At 44.2% G+C, this 19,879-nt stretch overlaps 1 protein-coding gene across 4 annotated transcripts in view; it reads left to right on the forward strand.

The window, feature by feature from the left end:
* The window catches only part of LOC135913610 (BTB/POZ domain-containing protein 6-like), a 202,301-nt gene that overhangs the window by 29,078 nt on the left and 153,344 nt on the right, over positions 1–19,879 (forward strand). For 2 of the 4 annotated variants that reach the window (XM_070537826.1, XM_065446130.2), the window contains exon 1: positions 10,057–10,321. The exons of the other annotated variants lie outside the window; for them this stretch is intronic. In XM_070537826.1, coding sequence (XP_070393927.1) covers positions 10,246–10,321 — 76 coding nt within the window. In that variant the 5' untranslated portion in view covers positions 10,057–10,245. Of the gene's footprint in view, positions 1–10,056; positions 10,322–19,879 lie in introns of those variants that run through there. 4 annotated transcript variants of the gene reach the window in all.

Raw genomic sequence — 19,879 nt, forward strand, 5'->3', positions numbered from 1 at the left:
ATTAGGTATTTCGTCGATGCCTGCCGACTTCTCTACGTCAAAGTCAAGAAGCAAAGACAGCACGCCTGCTTTGTTTATGTCAGTATCGTTAATGTGTGCAACGCTATTCAAAATGGCTATGCGTGGTGTCTTGTCATCATCTTTCGTGGACACATAGCAATTTCGTGGAATGCATTCGCAATTTTTGGTTTATCGGTCAGCACGATACCGTCAACACATATATCAGACACATTAGTTTTTTTTGTTTTTTTTGGGGGGGGGCGATAAGTATCGCTAGAACTTATCCGGGGATGTGAAAAGTCTTTAAAAACAATATTTTGATAAGGTTCTTCAGCTTTCAAAACAGTATGTTTGCGCAGGTCGGTTAGCTCATCAGTGTCAGCCTTTGATGGCCGTGCTTTGTGTTGGGTCGGTATTTTTTTTTACATTTTCGCAAAAGGCTCACGAGGTCTCTTATCATCCACGGTTTCGTATAATATGCAACTTTTCGCTTTTTTGGGTGCGTAAGCGTAGATGCACTTGTCAACAACCTTTTTCAAGGAGCACCATAAACTTTCAACAGACACATAACCAGACTCTGAAAGAAAAAGATATAAAATTCAGTGTTTAATGCATCAAGTATATCGATGTCGTTAGTCCGTGAGAACACCGGAATTTTAGAGGGTCTTCATTCGATGTTTAGCTCTAATGTTAGTCGTACCATTCTGTGATCCGAGATTTCTTCGAATGTGTCCACACTCAGATTACGGCTGAAGACGTGGTCCTCTACAAGAATAAAGATCCAATGTGTTTTGCGCGTGCGTCTTTTGTTTTACAAGTTCAGTCAGCCCATAGAAAAGAACGATGTCCATTTAATTTTCTGCGGCTGCGCAAAGGGCCTCAAGGAAATCGCTTGATCAATCCACTGACGGGACGCTGAAATCGCCAGCAAAGCAAGCTAGAGGCTCTTGCAATGTTTAGCAGTTTCATACAAACATTCATTCAGATTATAAATACATATGTCAGAGTTACGTGGATGGTAAAACCCGTCAATTTCAGGATGGAAATCGTCCAAGAACACTTGCGCAATAACGCATTCAATGCCTGCTATATCAGGTAATCTTTGAACTTGCAAGGATTCGTGAAACAACAAAGCAACTCCGCGTCCTCGAGAATCTCGGTCTTTCCTGTAAATTTCATACCCTGGCGTTATTATCTCGAAGTCGGAGATACCGTAATCAAGCCAAGTTTTGACATTGCAATGATGTGCGGTTCGTGCGCCATTGAAATGCTCTGTAAGTCGCATAGTGTATTTACGATGCTGCGATAATTTAGATTAACGCAACGGAAGTTTGCCTCAGTGCCTGAGAAGGTTCACTGTTTCTTTTTAAGCTTTTTGTTGGTTGCTATATCTGGAATTATTTTCAGATGAGCAGCATCCCAAGGATACATTTCTCCGTTTATGATGACATTGTCATGTGCAAGCTTTACTTTTCCGTCGTCTTTTCTGATATTTGTAGTGCTTTCACGTAGGTGCTTTCTTATTTGTCTAGTCTCAGTCGAAACGTTCCTCTGCAATCGAGATATATTTCGCTTTATGCTTAGAACAGTTTTTGAGTACGCTAATCTTTTCACGGCGGTCGTTAAACCTGAGCCCAACTCGCCTATTTTTGTTTCGGTTCTTCCGCCCTACCTGATGAAATGTTTCGATTGTCGACACCTTGATCCAAACCCTGTTTTCAAATATTTCGAACACTACGGCATTTATTAGGGATTGAATTGTTTCACAAGCACGTTCAGGTAAACCAAACACGAGGAGGTTATTGCGTCTACTCCTGTATTCGAGATCGACTAATTTCCTTTGCGGGTCCTGAATGGTTGTCTCAAGGCTAAAAAGCTTGTTCGAAAGTTCTGTGAATGCCGCTGCAAAACTTTCAACCTCGGAGTTTTGCTGGCATGGCTTTTTAATCACCAAGGATTTGATGCAACAGCGCGTCTGTGCTGGGCTCGGGCTTCAATTTCATATCAGCACAACGCATGAGCAATGAGAGTACAATGTCTTGCACAAAAGAGCACAAAGAGCGGTGGGTTTCCATGAGCAGCGGGCTCTATATATACCGACAGTTGTCGGTTTCGGTCAGTTTAAAAGAAGGGAATTCCACGCCACGCTCGACAAGCTTGACAACCGTCGCTTTACGGAAAACATCTTGGACCCTTGCCTCAGCCGACCCGAGCAGGAGTTGCTCTAAAATATATATATATATATATATATATATATATATATATATATATATATATATATATATATATATATATATATATATATATATATATATATATATATATATATATATATTGCAGCTGACGGTTGTCTTTTCTAGACCACCGTCACCGCTCCTCAGAGAGGCAGGACGTCTGTCGAGTGAGCCCCTGAACAGCGTTTTGCAATGTGGCGTATGCGGTTTAAATCATGGATCCAGGTACTCAAAGAAGTGCGACACAACACTAACGCATTTCTCTCGCATTTACCACTAAATCGCCCCTGAATTTTTTTTAATGTATTGGTCGGGACTGGTCGAGAAAGTATGGTTGTCAGTGGTCTTCACTGTATATGTACGGACAGAATTTCTTCACATCTACTCTTCTTTCCTCGTCATCTTTTCTACCCATCCCCCAGTGCGAAGTAGCAAACCGCACAGTCAAACTTCTCTGTCTCTCATCGCTTATTTTCTCTCTCCTAACAGTTTCCCGCTATGGTCCTTCGATGAAAACATGTCCACTTCTCAGCGCGTCGTGAGCTGTGAGCGACGCCACCGTCAGCGCATAGGTTCTCACGAGCGACCGTTCTGAAAGGAGAAGCCGGCCCCAGGAAGTGTCGCCGGGCCACGTCCTGCGAGAGAGACGACCACAGCGACAGCGGTGCGCGCTTTCGCCGCTGTTGTGGCGCCGACCTCGGTGTCTCCGACAAGGGACGTCTCCTATTCCGGCAACGCTCAACTCGTATTCGGAACGATTCACGACCACGCAGGAAACGAGGGGGGCCTGGAAAGGGGCATTCCATGTTATGTGTCACGTTTGTTTTGCTCAGGAGTGGAGACACCACGAGCTTCCTTTACGCGCACTGTTAGTGCATCCTCACCGTTATCACATCGCTGCCGCGAGTGCAGATGGACTGAAACGTCAGGGCCCCTATAACGTCAAGGTGCACTCTGAACTCGGTAACCCAGGTGCACATTTTTACAACTTTAGGCTACTGTTGCTGTGTGATGTTAAATAAAGCTAACATTCGCGTGGACTTTGATGTTTTGGTTATATACAATTTGTCAGAAAATTTCTAAAGCCGATATCTCAGTTTCTTTTCATGATACTCAAACTCTCAAAATGGGTGTTTCTGAGTCACTTTGTAGGTTCTCAGCGCACAGATAGTCTTGGTAGGGTTCTAATACGAGCTCACTAGGCGGCAGAGCTCACTTTGGCAACCAACTGTTAGACTTGGTGGCGCATTTATAGACGTTACACGAGGGATGCGATGAACAAAAAATCTGGGCAGAAAGTAAAGATTAAGTCTTGCGTCAGGCCAGGGAAAACACATAGTGAGGCACGGTACATGGTACGGCAAGTGTATGGCGATGAAGGATTATCAAGAAGCCGTGTATTTGAATGGCACCAACAGTTTCGCGAGGGCGGGGATTCGGCGCCAGACGGTCGTAGAGGCGGGTCACGTACCGCTACAAATGTTGAGCGTGTGACGCAGTCACTCCATGAAAATCGGAGTGTTACTCTGGAGGTGTTCCCCCACTTTGTCCCCCTTTTCCTCTTTCTATTCCTGATTTTTCCTTACCCTCAGTGTAGGGCAGCAAACCGTTCGCACGTCTGGTTGACCCAACTGCCTTTCCTCTCTTCGCCTTCTTTCTCTTTCTCTCTCTGTCTCTCTTTGTCCCTTTAAAATATGTTACCGTGTTTGAGTGTTGTGACCTAACAAGCCGTGTGTCGTAACGGGAGCTTGGTGCTATCGGCATCGTCTGCAGCTACACGGTACGTATTAATTTCGTACCGGGGAAAGGAAATCATCTGCTTAAGTTCAGGAAGCGGCATTCGGTCATGTCTTCTCGCTTGTATTTTCGGCAGACACGTCTGTTATTAAAATTCGTGAAGGGCGTGCCACTGTGTAAACCACGCACTAGACCTGCAAGCAGTGCAAATCCGGACTCAGCACCTGAGCCCCATCTTTAAGATATTCTGGCTGAACATGTTTTCGCACCAACTCGTGCAGCTTAACACCGCTCTCACGGAAGAAAATTGTGTCATTTGAGTTGCCTCACAATTTATGCACAGACGTTAATTATCAACGGAAACGACGGAAGTTTTGGCCTCCGACAGCCTCACAACAATTTGACCACGCTCGGCATACGACCACCGAAGGCCACGGTTTGCTATTGTGTACCCTCTCAGTTCACGTGCTCCTGACATTCAGCGTTCAAAAGAAAAAAAAATAAATAAAGAGAGAGAGAGAGAGAACGTGATGGTTTATGCGTTCTATGCTGCTCTCAGACAGATCCACTACCGCCTCGTCACAAGTCTTCACAGATGGCAGCCAAGGCCACATTAGAGCAGATTCAGACTATTCAGTTCTGTATATAGCGGCGGCCAAACTGCCCAAAAGTCCCGACAGATGGCGGCGTGGCTCTTTTGTTTCAGCGATGTCCACGTCCCGAGGCGATCTAGTGACACGCGGATTCGTCTTCTCCGACCGGCCTCACTTCTGTCTCACCGGAGAAAGGGTTTCAGGGTCTCGTTAAGGTAATTAATTATCCGCCGGCTCTCTTTTCCTGCGTGTGTGGAACAGAATGAACGAGCATAAGCAAGCGTTTTTCTTTATCATATCACTGATTCCGTAGCAAATCTTAAGTTAATCCACGCATCACATCGGAAACCTCACTGATATCGAGCCCAGAGCCTCAAAGGTTACAAAAATACCACCTGACTGTGGACCACAACAGGCACGTCGCGTATTTGCCTTTGGCACACAATGTACGTTTGTTTTATCAAATATTATTATCAGGAAGGGAAAGCAGCAGACCACGAAGTAATTGATACCGACGCGCAATATATTATTATTATTATTTTTTACTATTAACCCAATCTGATTTCACTTATACCAGTGACAATATCCTGTGCAGTGTTTAGGCGCTCGGGCTGTTTTTCGTTCATCTACCTTGCTGGTCGTTTGTACACGGATGAATGCAAACACAGATGAATGCACTTATGCAGAATTTAATTTTGAGAATCACAGAAGATTGTTTTTTACTGAGATCGTGGTTTTATTGATGAACCCTGTTGCGGGTATATTGTTATGTGTGTCTTTGATGGGGGTGATGGTGAGTTGTAGCAACAGGCGAGTTTAGCCTGGCGATCAAGGCCGGCAATTGCTCCGCCCGAGCGTCTCTTACAGAATCACTGTGGTGTTTCGCCACATGTTCATCGTACCAGTCTCTCTTAAGAATGCGATAAGGAGAAGCGAAGTTTCTTTGCTCCTTTGGGGAACACAGGGAGCAGGATGAGAAGGATTAGGAGGAGGAGGATGAGGAAGGGGAGGAGAAAATGAACAGAGAAGGCAGGGATGTTAACCAGAAATGCGTCTGGTTGGCTACCCTACTCTTACTTCTGGGGACAGGAAAGAGGAAAGAGAAAGATGAGATAGAGAGAGGGAGGGGATGGGAGGAGGTGTTGCAGGCACGTATGTGGAAGGTCCTTTTCTTGCATATTTTCCGGGAAAGCGTCCATTTCATCTAGGAATTTCTGGCGCGACCATAGAAAGTGTTCACTGTCTCCTGTCTCGTCGCATGTAGTACAGTTCGTAGAATTGATATGCCCCGTCTTAAATAACCATGCTGGTGCACTAATAAATCCTGTCCTTATTCCATATAGAAGTGAGGCTTCCTCTCGAAGAAATATATTAGTTACGCGTGACATATATGGTGGAACCCAAAGTGATTTAGGATGTGAGTTTGTCCATGATAAATGGTGTGGAAAGGAAACTTTTTTGATGGCACATTTTCGGGAGCACACAAAAGACATGGTAGGTGCACCGTGAGTTATTGTTCATCTCGTAGCCATGTACGAAATGAGCTGTTTTGCAAAGGTAAACACTGCTGCGGTATTTTGTTTGCTCTGAACACAGGCTGTATACATCCTTACAAGACTGTTAATGAAAACATCAATGTAACTATGCAGAGGTGGTTTCTGATGAACCTATGCTGAACAAGACGACAGCCGTTGCTTTTTATACTTTCACCCCCACGGTCGATCACTTCAATGGTGAGATATGATGTGTATTCTAGAAATAGAAGGACAAGTATTTTTATCTATGTAATTGTGCTGCTTATGTGCCAATGATTACAAAATATACGTGAAATAACATCGTTTTTATTTGTTTTTGCTTTTTAACATTTGACTTGGTTGCGATGAGTGTCTTGAACGTCCACTTGATGGGCACCAGTCTCTTCCATAGCAATCACAATCTGGTTTACCTATGGCTGCCAACTCTTTCACAGGCTGAACAACCAATTGTCTCTAAATGTCAAGAAAGCGCTGATTATTCCTGTAACGAAGAAATACGTTATTCTAAGTGAAATGAATTTAAGATGTAAGCAGTTTCTGCGCGTTTACCTTAATCCTGCGCTAGCTTGCCTACTACTCAATGCTTGATTTTATACATTGTAGGCATGCAGCTGTTTAAAGCGTAATATTTTGGCTAATTTGCTACAAAAGACTATGCTTACAACATCAGCGCCTTTGAGCGCAGAATTAATTTGATTTACAGACAGCAGCAGCCTTTTATAAGCCTTTACTTTCACCCACAGATTTTATCATGAAACATCATTTATTGCTGTGACATTAAACCCGCTGCAAAGAATCTAATATCAAGCAAATTGCATACTACGCTATGCTTTGATGATAATTATTTCAATGTTATTTTTCATGAACCTGTACTTAATTTTCATTTAGTTATAATTTTCACTTTTTATTTCACCTATATTTTTACCTTTCCTTTTTATCTTCATGAAACTTTACTGTATTGGAAGTGTCTGTTATTAGCCGTTTTGTAAGTGTGAATTGAATTTGAATTGAATTCTGGGGTTTTGTACGTGCCAAAACCACGATGAATCATGAAGCACGCCGTAGTGGGTGACTATGGATTAATCCTGACTACCAAGGGATCTTTAACGTGTCCAAGTTGCACGGGATACGTGCATGTTTGCATTTCGCCCCCGTCGAAATGCGGCCGCCGCGGCCGGGAGTTGATGCCGCGACCTCGCGCTTAACAGCGCAACGCAATGGTCGCTAAGCCACCGCGGCGAGTGTTTTGTAAGTGTAATAGGGGTGTGAGAACAGTGATTACTGACACCGAATCGAATACGAATCGAATCGAATATCAAATACTTCTTGAATAGTTTTCGATTAATGAACAGCCGTTATAATTAATATGCTACAATGTTCACATGCCAGCACTCTCCGAGTTTGCCACTTTCTGTGATTACGTAATTCGTTATGAAGCGTTGTTTATTAAAAGCACAAATATAGCATTAGGAGCAAACAAGTAGTTTCTTCGCGAGCACAAGGCTCTTCGAAGAAGGTGGCTGATCGCTGCACAGCCTTTAAAACATGACTGTCCCAAGTGACGTATCCTGCTTCACTACGCGAGCTGACATGTTTTATGCCTGCGGGGGTGAAAATTTACCGGACTTTTGCTCCAATTTGTATGTTTATTTGGGCGCAGTTGGCATTCCGATATACCCTAAAAGTACTTAAAAGATATCCGCATTTGCGAATAGTGACTATTCGATTCGAAGACCGAAACGAATAGGGCACTGATCGATTTGTTACTCGAAAGTTTCGAATATGTGCACACCCCTTAAGTGTAATGTCACTTTGTCATCCCTTTGTAATTATTATCACTTTGCAACTGTGATATCCCTTTGTTGTCCCTCATCTCGTTCTATGATGCGTCAGATGTGTTTTGTGCAACAAATGCGTATCTGTTGCGAACTACGGGCGCCTTTGCCAGGCGCATAAAAAGGCCTTTTGCTTCTGTTTCTTCTTTGTTTGTATGTATGCATGCAAGAAAGAAATAAGGATACTGCTACAGCTTAATACAGACATGTAAGGTTGGTACTGACGCATTTATACTAATAAATAATTGCATCTCGAGGTAGCTGTAATGACAAAAAGAAAGAATGTAACCGACTGAAAGCACGAGTTACTTTCTTTTTTCTTTCCTTTTTTTTTGCGAAATAATCCTGCACCATTGAAAGATTACAGAGATTACGGTAAGAACGTTAGCGATCTTGCTGCATTGGAGTAACTTACCTGCTAATATTAAAGTGCATCACTGCTGCCACTGTTGACGGGCTGGCTTCCTTCGTGTGTAGGTGCCCCCGTAGCCACGCATGTGCATCAACTAAAGGATTATATAGACACAAAGGCAAAACCAATCCGGCTGTTCGACTTTCTTTTCTTGCGGAAACATTACCGTGTATATTATTGTGGTTTTGTGTACCGCTAGTAAAGTGCACTCTCCTAATCACTTATTGCAATATGGGGTTAACTCCTCGTGCTGACTGCAAGAGCGAGTTTCGTCTTCATTTTGCTTTTACGGTCGTCAGCAAGCGTACATTTGGTACGATACAAGTGAATGCGCTACTGTGTACACTGCACAATGAGCTGCATCGTCACTGAAAACTGATTGATTGATTGATTGATTGATTGATTGATTGATTGATTGATTGATTGATTGATTGATTGATTGATTGATATTAAAGGGCGGAAGCAACAGAGGGGTTATGCAAAGTTGTTGCAGGGGGAACCGGGTTAATTTTCGCCACTTGGAATAACTTAACCTGCACCGCATGCTAGGTGCACCAGTGCTTTCTTATTTGCTATTCCACTCGCATCGGCACGGGAGTGCCGCATCCGAAACTTCATGAAATTCACGAAGTATCCGAAAATCGAAACAGGACATCATGCCTAGCAGCAGAATGCCATAGCCACCAAGCGACCGGGGCGAATCCATTTAAGACTATATGAGCGTAGAAAGGGAGGAGCAAATCAATACCATCTTTATCATAATCGAGATGCAGTGTAACAAACAAGTATGGAGCCCGGCGATATCAGGTCATATATATTTCCACAGGCATTCTCACTTTAGCCCGAAGCGAAGGGCCGACAGTTGTGCGGCAGATCCGACAGCTGCACTCTTGACGCCGCGCCACGGTGAAAGCAAAACACGACGCCGCTTGCACAGAGCGCTATTTTTGGCTGCGAGTCGAGAGCTGATGTCACTCGCAAGGCTGCCGCAAATGCTGCAATGACCACGTTTCTCATATCGTGATGTTGACTTAGCGAAATTTACTGCGTTAAATTATTGTTTACCGTATTAAGGATACATTTTTCCTCACTTTCGTCCAGCAGTTACGGTCACATACAACAAAAGAAAAATTGGCTAACAGCAGACGAGATAATTTGTAGAACGCAGGTATAATGGCGCAGGCATATCTGGGCTCCGAATCGTAAACTGGCTCCCAGGCATGCCTTTCTGGAACAGCGTTGCGTCTGCGCAAGTGTTTCCATTGTCTTCCTCCTATTCCACTTATAATATCGTCGTAGTGACTATAATGTTACAGACGACGTCACGAGTTATAACATTCGTTAAAACAGAAGAAACTAACTAGTAGAAAGAAAGCACGCACTACATTTTCTAGTAAATGCAATTTCACTGACACAAATGCTGTGCGAATATTACGAAAAGGCTCAGGTGTGGTGTAAACAAGGTGAACAATAAAAGACCAAATAGGGTCCTTTTTTTAAATTTACGATGTTCAGAAAATGGTGTCTTTAACTGGTGCTGGTGAGCCCTTTTCACATATAAATGCAAATAAATAATAAATAAATAAATAAATAAATAAATAAATAAATTTTCAGTCATTTATTTATTTATTTACCATTCCTATTGTAATGACGGAGATAGCGCGAATGTTACTGCGGCCGCATTGCTCCTGAAGTGAGGAAGACAAAGACCAAAGGGTCGGAGTCGCTGCTTCTGCTCGCGCTATCGTTTGGCTGGAACCGCTCGACTGCTCTCTGCGCTGGACTCGCCAACCGCTAACCGTCAATAAACCTCGTAGCATTGGTTGGAAGTGCGGGGCACCCTAACTCCTGGCCCTGGAGCTCCGGAGCCGCACTCTGCCCACTGCTACCGCCAATACCATGCCAGACGACGCCGGTGAGCGACCCACTTCAACTGGACCAGTCAGCTGCGGTGCCGTTCGTCAACGAGACTCAGGTATGTTCAGTGGCATCGCTGATATATAGTGACTACGAATGGGTGAGCAACCACAACAAATGGGACGATCCGACAAGGCTCACCAACGTCATTTTTTATCTTGTGGATGTCACCAACCTCTGTTTCCGATACCATGAGGCCACTATTGTGACATGGAATGACTAACACTGCTTTCGCGGAGGTAATCTGGCCGTCTGGCCATGCGAAAGCTTCGCGCCGAACAAGGCCTCCACCAACGAGCACGACAGCCGGGCGAGAATTTCACTAGTTAGATCGAGGACGTTATCGGTCTCTGCAACCGAGTAAGCCGAACGATGACTGGGGAAGAGAAGATTACACAAATCCTCAATGGCATTGAAGACGACGCTTTTCAAATGCTCCTGGCTAAGAATTCTAATGCCGTTGCACCCGTAGTCATTTACTGCCAAAGCTTCGATGAATTACGCCCGCAACGAGCGCTCGCCCGCCAAACTGTTTCTCACGTGGCCTCCCTTTCCAGCTTGGCGACTGCTCCCGAATAGACTGATAATGGGTATCTGGTACCTCAAATCAAAGCCTTCATTCGAGAAGAGGTGGCCCGCCAGTTCTCGCTGCTCCCTCTCACCCATTAGCCTGACCAACTTTTGTCCTTGGCCGTGTAGCAGGCCATCTGCGAGCAGGTTGCAGAGGCTTTTCCGCCAGCCTACTAGCACACTCCGATTTCCGCACCGCTGACGTGAGCTGAAGTCGTGTCGCGTCTTGGACCAACGACGCTTCCCTACCCGCTGCCGCCATCGCGCCCAGCAGTTCTCCCTGTGCCTCAAATGCCCCCTCAATACTTCCGGCCGCAAGATCCATGGCGCAGGCGGGACAATCGGGCGATACGCTTCTGCTGCGGTCTCGCGGGACATGTGGCGCGCTTTTGTCGCCGCCGCCTGCCGCGTCCGGACGTCGTCGTTGATCCACAAGCATCTGCAGCGCCCACAAGAATGCTGATTCGAATCCGCTGCCGAACTTCTGGACTCATCGCCAGAACTTCCGCAGCCGTCGTTCCCCATCACCAAGTCACTGTTCGATATCGCCCATGCGTCGTCGCCCGCCTTCCAACGAGGGAAACCAAGTACTGCGGCTTCGGAGGCAAGAGCTTCACGCTTGTCGAAATGCCCAAGAGCTCCACTATCGCCCCAAAACATTATAGAAATATAGGTTGAAGGAATCGCTACATTCGCATTTGTCGACACAGGCGCTACCATTTCCGTCATACGTGAGGCTCTTTGTCGTAAGATCAGGAAAGTCGCATCACTTTCTGGCCTTGTACATCGTACTGCCACCATGGAGCCCGTCGAACCTTCAGCCTCATGTGCTTCTAGGATCGTTATTCAGGACCTATTTTATGTGATTGAGCTCTTTGTATTGCCTTCCTGTACTAACGATGTCATCCTGGGATGGAATTTCCTTTCGCGCCACAGAGCCATCGTTGACTACGCCTGTGCCGAAATTGCTCTGTCTGTCCTTAACATTCTGCCGGCCGCCTCTCCCGCCCCTGTAAAGATTATTGTCGCCACCGATACTGACCTGCCGCCAAGCATCTCCACACTAGTCCCTTTGTTTTGTCCGTATGCGCCCGACGTCCAGGTACTGTTCACGTCGTCGTCTACTTTTCTTCACTGCCAAACCTCTACCACTTCCATTCACCGTTCTTGACGTAGCCGCTGGTACAACAATCATGCTATAGTGCACAACCCGTTCACAAACCCGCTCACTCTCCTTCGCGACGAGTCCCTCGGCTCTGTCGAACCCATTGACATATCTGAGTGTTTGGACGTGCCGGGCTCCTCTTCTGAACTTTCGCTCGACTTCATTACACCGGTTCCGCAGAGCTCCCAATTAACTACCTGAATAAAACTTGTCATGAATAAAACTGATTCTGAACTACCGATGTCTTTAATGCCGGTAAATGTCTTTAACGATGTCTTTAACTACCGATGTGCGTTGACGCCAACCTTTCCCTTGAAAACCGCGAGTAACTTCTGTCTCTCCTGAATAGTTTCCGCTCTTCCTTCTGGAACACGCCTTCGGTCGTATGGTGTTTCCCACCACATCGAGATCGCGTTCCAGCCTCCCCTCAGACGACGCCCTTATCGCGTCTCAGTGGCGGACAGCGTAGTGTAAGAAACGACCAAGTGAATGACATGCTCAAGCGTGGCGTCATTCAACCATCCCAGAGTCGGTGGTCTTCTCCAGTTGTGCTAGTGCCTAAAAAAGATGGTTCTATTCGATTCTGTGTCGATTATCGTCGTCGCAACAAAGTAACAGGAAAGGACGTCTACCCCTTACCCCGAATTGACGATTCGCTTGATTGTTTACAAGGCGCCGAGTGCTTCTCATCACTGGACCTGCGATCTGGTTAGGGGCAAGCTCCCATGGCCGCATGCGATCGTCTTAAGACAGCGTTTGTCACCCTTGATGGGCTATACGCATTTAAAGGCATGCCATTCGGACTCTGCAATGCACCCGCAACTTTCGAGTGCATGATGGATAACATACTTCGCGGTCTCAAATGGAACATCTGTCTGTGCTACCTTGATGACATCGTCGTGTTTTCTGCAGATTTCTCGATGCACATCGCTCGTCTCCACCACGTTTTGACATGTCTTAAGAACGCTGGTCTTCACTTGAATGGCAAAAAGTTCCGCTTTGGAGCTCGCAACTTGACAATATTGGGCCACGTTGTATCCCAAGACGACGTCCTCCCTGATCCTGCGAAACTTCGAGCTGTGGCCGAATTTCCTAAACCGATGTCACTGAAGAAGCTTCGGAGCTTCATCGTCCTTTGTTTTTATTTACGTCGCTTTGTGCGCAATTTCGCGATAGTTATCGCTCCTTTGACGTGCCTTCTCACTGCTGGCACCAACATGTCTAACTGGTCTCCTGAATGTGATGACGCATTCCAGACACTACGCCAGCTGCTCACATCTCCTATACTACGGCACTATGATCCCCGGGCGCCTACAGAGGTACACACGGATGCAAGCGGCGTGGGCCTTGGAGCAGTGCTCGCGAAAGGCAAGCCTGGCTAAAACAAGTATGTTGTCGCCTATGCAAGCCGAACCTTCACAAAGGCCTCGAACAACTATTCCACCACTGTGAAAGAGTGCCTGGCTGTAGTCTGGGCTCTTATGAAGTTCCGACCCAACATTTCTGGACGACCCTTTTACGTCGTCACGGATCACCACGATCTTTGATGGTTGTCAACATTGAAAGACCCCTCGTGCCACCTCGGTCGCTGGGCCCTGCGGCTACAAGAGTATGATATCCAGGTGGTGTACAGGTCTGGCCGCAAGCACTCAGAGGTGCACGCCCTTTCTCGCTCTCCACTACCCCACGATACAGTGTCTCTCCCAGCACAGCACACCGCTATCTCAGCGCTCAACGTCGAGTCCATGCAGTCGGAGCAACGAAAGGACCCGTGGATTGTTAACCTGCTCGACGTGTTGTCGGATTCTACCACCACCATGCCCTCCCGCGCGCTCCGCCGTCAAGTCTCTCATTTTACCGTACGAGACAACCTGCTCTATCGCCGCAACTATATACCGGATGTTCGCAAGTGGCTTCTCGTAATACCTCGTCACGTGCGCTCCGACATCAGCGCTGCTTCTCGTGTCGACCCACAGAGTGCTCACGCAGGCGTGCTCAAAACTTACACAACATTGCACCAACGCTTCTACTGGCGCGGTATGTACAGCTTTGTCGTGAATTTATTTTATATCCATGCTTGCGAAGCCTGCCAACAACGCAAGGTTCCTCCTCAACGCTCGACCAGCGCTCTTCAGCCCTTACCTTGCCCTTAGCGGCCTTTCAATCTCGTCGGCATCGACATTTACGGTCCACTCCCGTGCACTACGTCTGGAAACTGGTGGATTATCGTTGGTGTTGACCATCTCACCCGATATGCTGAAACAGCCGCCCTTCCTGCCGCTACAGCACGCGAGGTTGCTTTCTTCATCCTGCACAATTTCGTGCTTTGACATGGCAGTCTTGGAGAACTCCTAGTGACAGAGGGCATGTCTTTCTTTCCCAAGTGGTTGAAGCCCTGCATGGCGAGTTCCACGTCGTCCACCGCACATCTTCCGCGTACCATCCTCAGACCAATGGATTAACTGAGCGCTTCAATAGCACTCTTGGCGACATGCTCACGACATACGTCTCGTCGGACAACTCCACCTGGGACATAGTTCTCCCCTTTGTAACCTACGCTTACAATACCGCGACTGAAGCGACCACAGGTTTCTCGCCGTTCTTTTTATTGTATGGACGAGAACACTTGTACAGAAGAAGAAGAGTATACATAGAACAAGGCCCAAGCCGAATATAAAAGAAAAAGGAGGAGAAGGGCAGTTGACCAATATGTGAAACTGTGACACAACAACGCAAATCTCAGAAATGAACAAGATGAAAAATATCAAGGTCATGAAAATCTGCGTTATAAGGAATCTGTATTCTGTGGATGATTGTGTGTTGTTGATGACAGGAAGGGACATGGAAAGGACCATGTTCTTTGGTGTTCTTGCGCATAATACGAAACATGATACAACTGAACAATTCGGGGCAGGTGAGGATGCCGCGATGGAGTTTGAAAAGAAACAGATGATCAGCTCAATTAGGCCGGCAGCGATGTAAGGACAATGACAATGATCCGACAGTGCTAGAACATGTTTCAGTGTCTGGTTTAGCAAAGCGGTTATTATATATGCTTAGAAACGTTTTGTAGGACTCATTCAGTAATGTTATTGTTGAATCTAGAAATGTCATTCCGGACGATCAACGTGTATTTGAGTCGAGGAAAACAGATTGCTGTGTACAACTTGCGGAACGGTGTAGGAGAATTTAATTCTCCCAATAGTCTGCAAAGAGTGCTAAGAGAAAGCAGGGTGCTAAATCAAAAGTACACCGATTATTGATCTTAAAGACCTTACACAACAATACAGAATCTACAGAATAGGAAAAAGAAATGCTTACTGTTTTGCGTGTGAAAGTCATGACATTGGTCTTAGCTGCATTGAAAGAGAGGTCAATTATTACCTTTGCACAATGTAGAAAAAGTAAACAGGTCAGACTGCAGGATGTGACAGTCATCAACAGTATGAATTTCTTTAAATGTCTTGATGTTACAGGCGTTTAGAAGGAATAAAAAATTCCGAATAGTGGAAAGAACATAATTAATAAAGATTAACGGAAGGAGTTGTCATAATACTGGTCCTTGAAGGACGCTGCTGTTTGAATGTAAAAAGAAGAAGCTTGACCATTGAAATTAAGTTAACATTATCTACCAAGATGATAAATGCGCAAGAGATTTATACTTGACGAGTCGACACCAAATTGCGTAAGCTTGATCAGAAGCAGTGAGCGGCAGACTACACCAATGGCTTTGCTCAGGTCACAGACGGTGTCAACTTGCCCCCTTTGAAGTACCGGCGCCGAGATCTGTGTCATGAAACTTGCGAGATTTGTGATAGCGGAGAGGCCGGCGGAAAATTCATGTTGATTCAGAATTAACGAGTTCTTCAGAGTAAACTACATTATGTTGTGAAATGCCAGCTCAATAGTATTAGACGTGGCACAGAGAAGAGAAATCGGGCGATAATTCGAGACATCTGTTCTACAGCCAGACTTAAATACAGAAAAAGACATGAGCAGTTTTCCACATGTGAGGGAAAGTGGAAGTATTCAAACAGTTATTAAATATATAGGGCGTCCCACGTAACTTGAGCCATACATTAGATATATGCAAATTCCACGTAGCTAGATAGAACTAAGATAATGTTGTTTGCCGTCACTTGGAGATATTCAAGTTACTGCTTTCATACCGCCTAATGATGAAGCTTATTGATGAAGTCTCTCGAATATATAAGAACCATTTTTCAGAAAAAAAGCTCAGGCTCGGTAAAAAATTACGGAAGCCGTGGATAAGCCCCGAATTGCTAAAACGTATTAGCTATAAAAACGCTCTCTATCACAAGTTCGTCAAGACTAATGATCCAAGTATATTAAAGGAATACAAGTCTTATAGAAACAAGCTAAATAAGGAACTAAAATCCCATAGGAAGTCCTATTTTCATGCAGAATTCGAGGGTTGTTTGAACAAACCTGATACCTTATGGAAAAAGTTAAATGATGTCTTAAATCGTCGAAAATCAGCTCCGCGAATACAAACCCTAATACTTGGGGGGAGCGAAGTATCGGGAAGTGCTCTTGCAAATGTTTTTAATGATTACCTTGTAAACTTTTCTGGTGGTAGTGCGTCGTCTGACATTAGTGAATTTATGCCGAACAGAAATTCATCTTCACTCTTTCTTCATCCTTTTACTGAGCACGAGGTGACATCACTTTCACTTTCACTAAAACATAGCTCAAGTTGCGATGCAGAAGGTATGCAGGTTCGCCCTATCAAGTATGTGCTTGATATCATTTCCCCGTACATTACCTATATTTTTAATTTGTCCTTGTCAAGCGCTATCTTTCCTAAACGGATGCAAATAGCCAGAGTGTCTGTATTGTTCAAGAAAGGTGACGTTAATGATACTAAAAATTATAGACCCATTTCTATATTACCTGTTTTTTCGAAGGGTCTAGAAAAAATAATACTAATGCAGGTTTCGAAGTTTTTTGACAAGCACAGCCTAATTTCTCCAGCCCAGTTTGGATTTAGAAAACGACGGTCTACAGAATTAGCACTACTCCATCAAAAAGAATTTATTTTATCGCAATTTGAAATTAGAAACATTGTCCTTGGTATTTATATTGATTGTACTAAAGCATTTGATTGCATCCTTCACTCTGTTCTACTTGATAAGCTTGAAACCTACGGTATTCGAGGGCACTGTGGAAGCCTTATAAAATCTTATCTTGATAATCGCTATCGATATGTTGAAATAGACAATAGCCGCTCAAATTTGAAGCATAACACCAGAGGCGTTCCTCAGGGTAGTATTCTTGGCCCGTTCCTGTTTATCATATATATAAATGACTTAGTAAATATCTATAAAGATGCGAAATACGTAATGTACGCAGACGACGCCAGTATATTTTTTCGTCACCTGACTCTAGTAGCCTTGAGAATAAAGCGAACACTGCTCTGAAAACTCTTCATGTATGGTCAAAACAAAACTGTCTACAAATCAATATAAACAAAACAAAAGCAATAATCTTTAGGCCCAAATCTAAGCAAATAACCAGTTCCATCAACCTTGTTTATGACGATGTAAACCTAGAAATTGCAGATAGTTTTAAAATACTTGGCGTTATTTTCACACAAAATATGCTTTGCGACATGCACATAGAATCGGTATTGGGCAAATTATCTCGTGTAGTTGGCATGATGGTGCGGCTGAGACATCTTTTACCTTACAGAATCAAGGTTCTTATTTATAACACCCTATTTTCTTCTACACTTTATTATTGTCTGCTCGTGTGGGGCACCACATCACATACGAATCTAGAAAAGATACACATACTTCAGAAAAAATTTTTGCAAATACTATTTAACCTGCCTTACAATGCACACACATCAGACTTATTTCAGATAGCAAATGTAATACGCGTTTTTAACCTTTATAATTACAAGTTAAGTCAAGCTTTCAAGCGGGAGGTAAAAGAGAACTTAAAGTTTCTTCATGAGTTATCTAATCTCACCAGGAACGCACATTCTTACATCACAAGGTGTACAGAACAGTGGAAGGTGGTCACTCCGCGTGCCAATTATTCTACACAAAAGATATCATACACACTACCAACACTCTTAAATTTCCTTCTGAAATCAGGTCTTGACATTTATATAACTGGTGTACGAGCTTTGCGTGAACATTTTGTCACTCAATCTTTCTTAAATAATTGAAGAGCGTTTTTCAGATAAGTTATGTTTTTGCGTTTATATTTGTGCACATTTCACATGTAGTCAATTGCTGTGTATATATATATATGTCTCCTATTCAATCGCTGTTTGCCTTGTAAAGGAGGCTGCGGGCTCTAGTCAAGTCGCTTGCCCAAAGCGACTTTTACCCGCAGTCTCCTCCATCAGTGATGGAAATAAAGAAGTTATTATTAATACATAATTAATTTTAATTAGTTCATCACCTTCTCAAATATTATAATTCCATGAAAAGTGTCAATGAGAAAATCGTAGAGCAACATGAAAAGCTCCCGATACAGATTTCTGTTTATCAGCACGTGCTACATAAAAGGGCTTTTCCAAGCATGAAAGACGCCCCCGAGTAAACGAAATATTGCCGCGAGACTGGCCGCTCGAGGCACTTTGCGTGTAGTCACGGGCTTTTCTTGGTTAAACATTATAAACAATATAAACAAAATCAATCAATCGATCAATTATTTTTATATAACGTGCCCAGGAACAGCCATAAGTGCTGCGGGGCCCAGCACTCAGCCATAAGGTCTGAGTGCTGGGCCCCGCATAAATGAAAATCCAGAAACAAAAATCACTGCAAGGGAATATAAATTTAAAAGGTCAATGAATAAAAAGAACAATTGTGAAAACCTAGCGTAATGTAAATACAAAAGGAAAAGGAGGAGAAGGGCAGTTTAACAATGCATGGAACTATGGTATAAGGCAAAGCTCGGAAAGGAATAATAATAATAATAATAATAATAATAATAATAATAATAATGATGAAAGACACAGGTATGAAAAAAATGATACCCGAATGAGCTGAAGATGTTTAACTTAATGGATGCGTTTATTTTATTGCTCTGAAAGCACATTGATGACAGCATGTAACCATCGACGACAGCATGGTAGTGCACGGAGAAAGACACGCTCAATCGAATCCACGCTGAAAGTCTCAGACTGCGTTCATGAATCATTTTCGCGCTGGTGGTGGCACGAACGGCCACACTGCTGAAAAGTGTGAACGCCTTTCGGTCGCGATGGGCAGGCGAGGCACCGAGTAATCATTGAGGTTGCCAATAGCGGCCACTAATGAACAGCCTTTGATGTTATCATTGAAAATTCTGCTTTTTGACGTCAAACGCGGAGGCAGAAGTGGAGCGCGTTCAATACGCTATCAGGACTGCGTCGCAGCACGAATCTTCGGCGCGGCCGAGTTCGCCTGGTCATGGCTACTGAGCCGGCTTTGAGGCATCGCTATGTTCAAAACCACCCTACGCATGCCAGGAACATTGCCGTTAACTTCCTGGGAAGGGATCGTCGAGGGAGTTGGAGGTCATCCAGGGCCACTGCTCTTCACGTTGGCTCAGGTCAGGTATATATATATATATATATATATATATATATATATATATATATATATATATATATATATATATATATATATATATATATATATATATATACCTGACCTTGGCTCAGGTATATATATATATATATATATATATATATATATATATATATATATATATATATATATATATATATATATGTAACGCTGTCAGCTTGCATTGAATTCACTTGCTCCGCCCTGCACGCATGCCTATACTTGCCGATTTCCTTGTTTGCCATAAAGGGCTTCCTTGCAGCCTTCTCACCTCCGGCGTATTTCGCAACAT

This window comes from Dermacentor albipictus, chromosome 4 (assembly GCF_038994185.2).
Source record: "Dermacentor albipictus isolate Rhodes 1998 colony chromosome 4, USDA_Dalb.pri_finalv2, whole genome shotgun sequence".
Lineage (NCBI taxonomy): Eukaryota > Metazoa > Arthropoda > Arachnida > Ixodida > Ixodidae > Dermacentor > Dermacentor albipictus.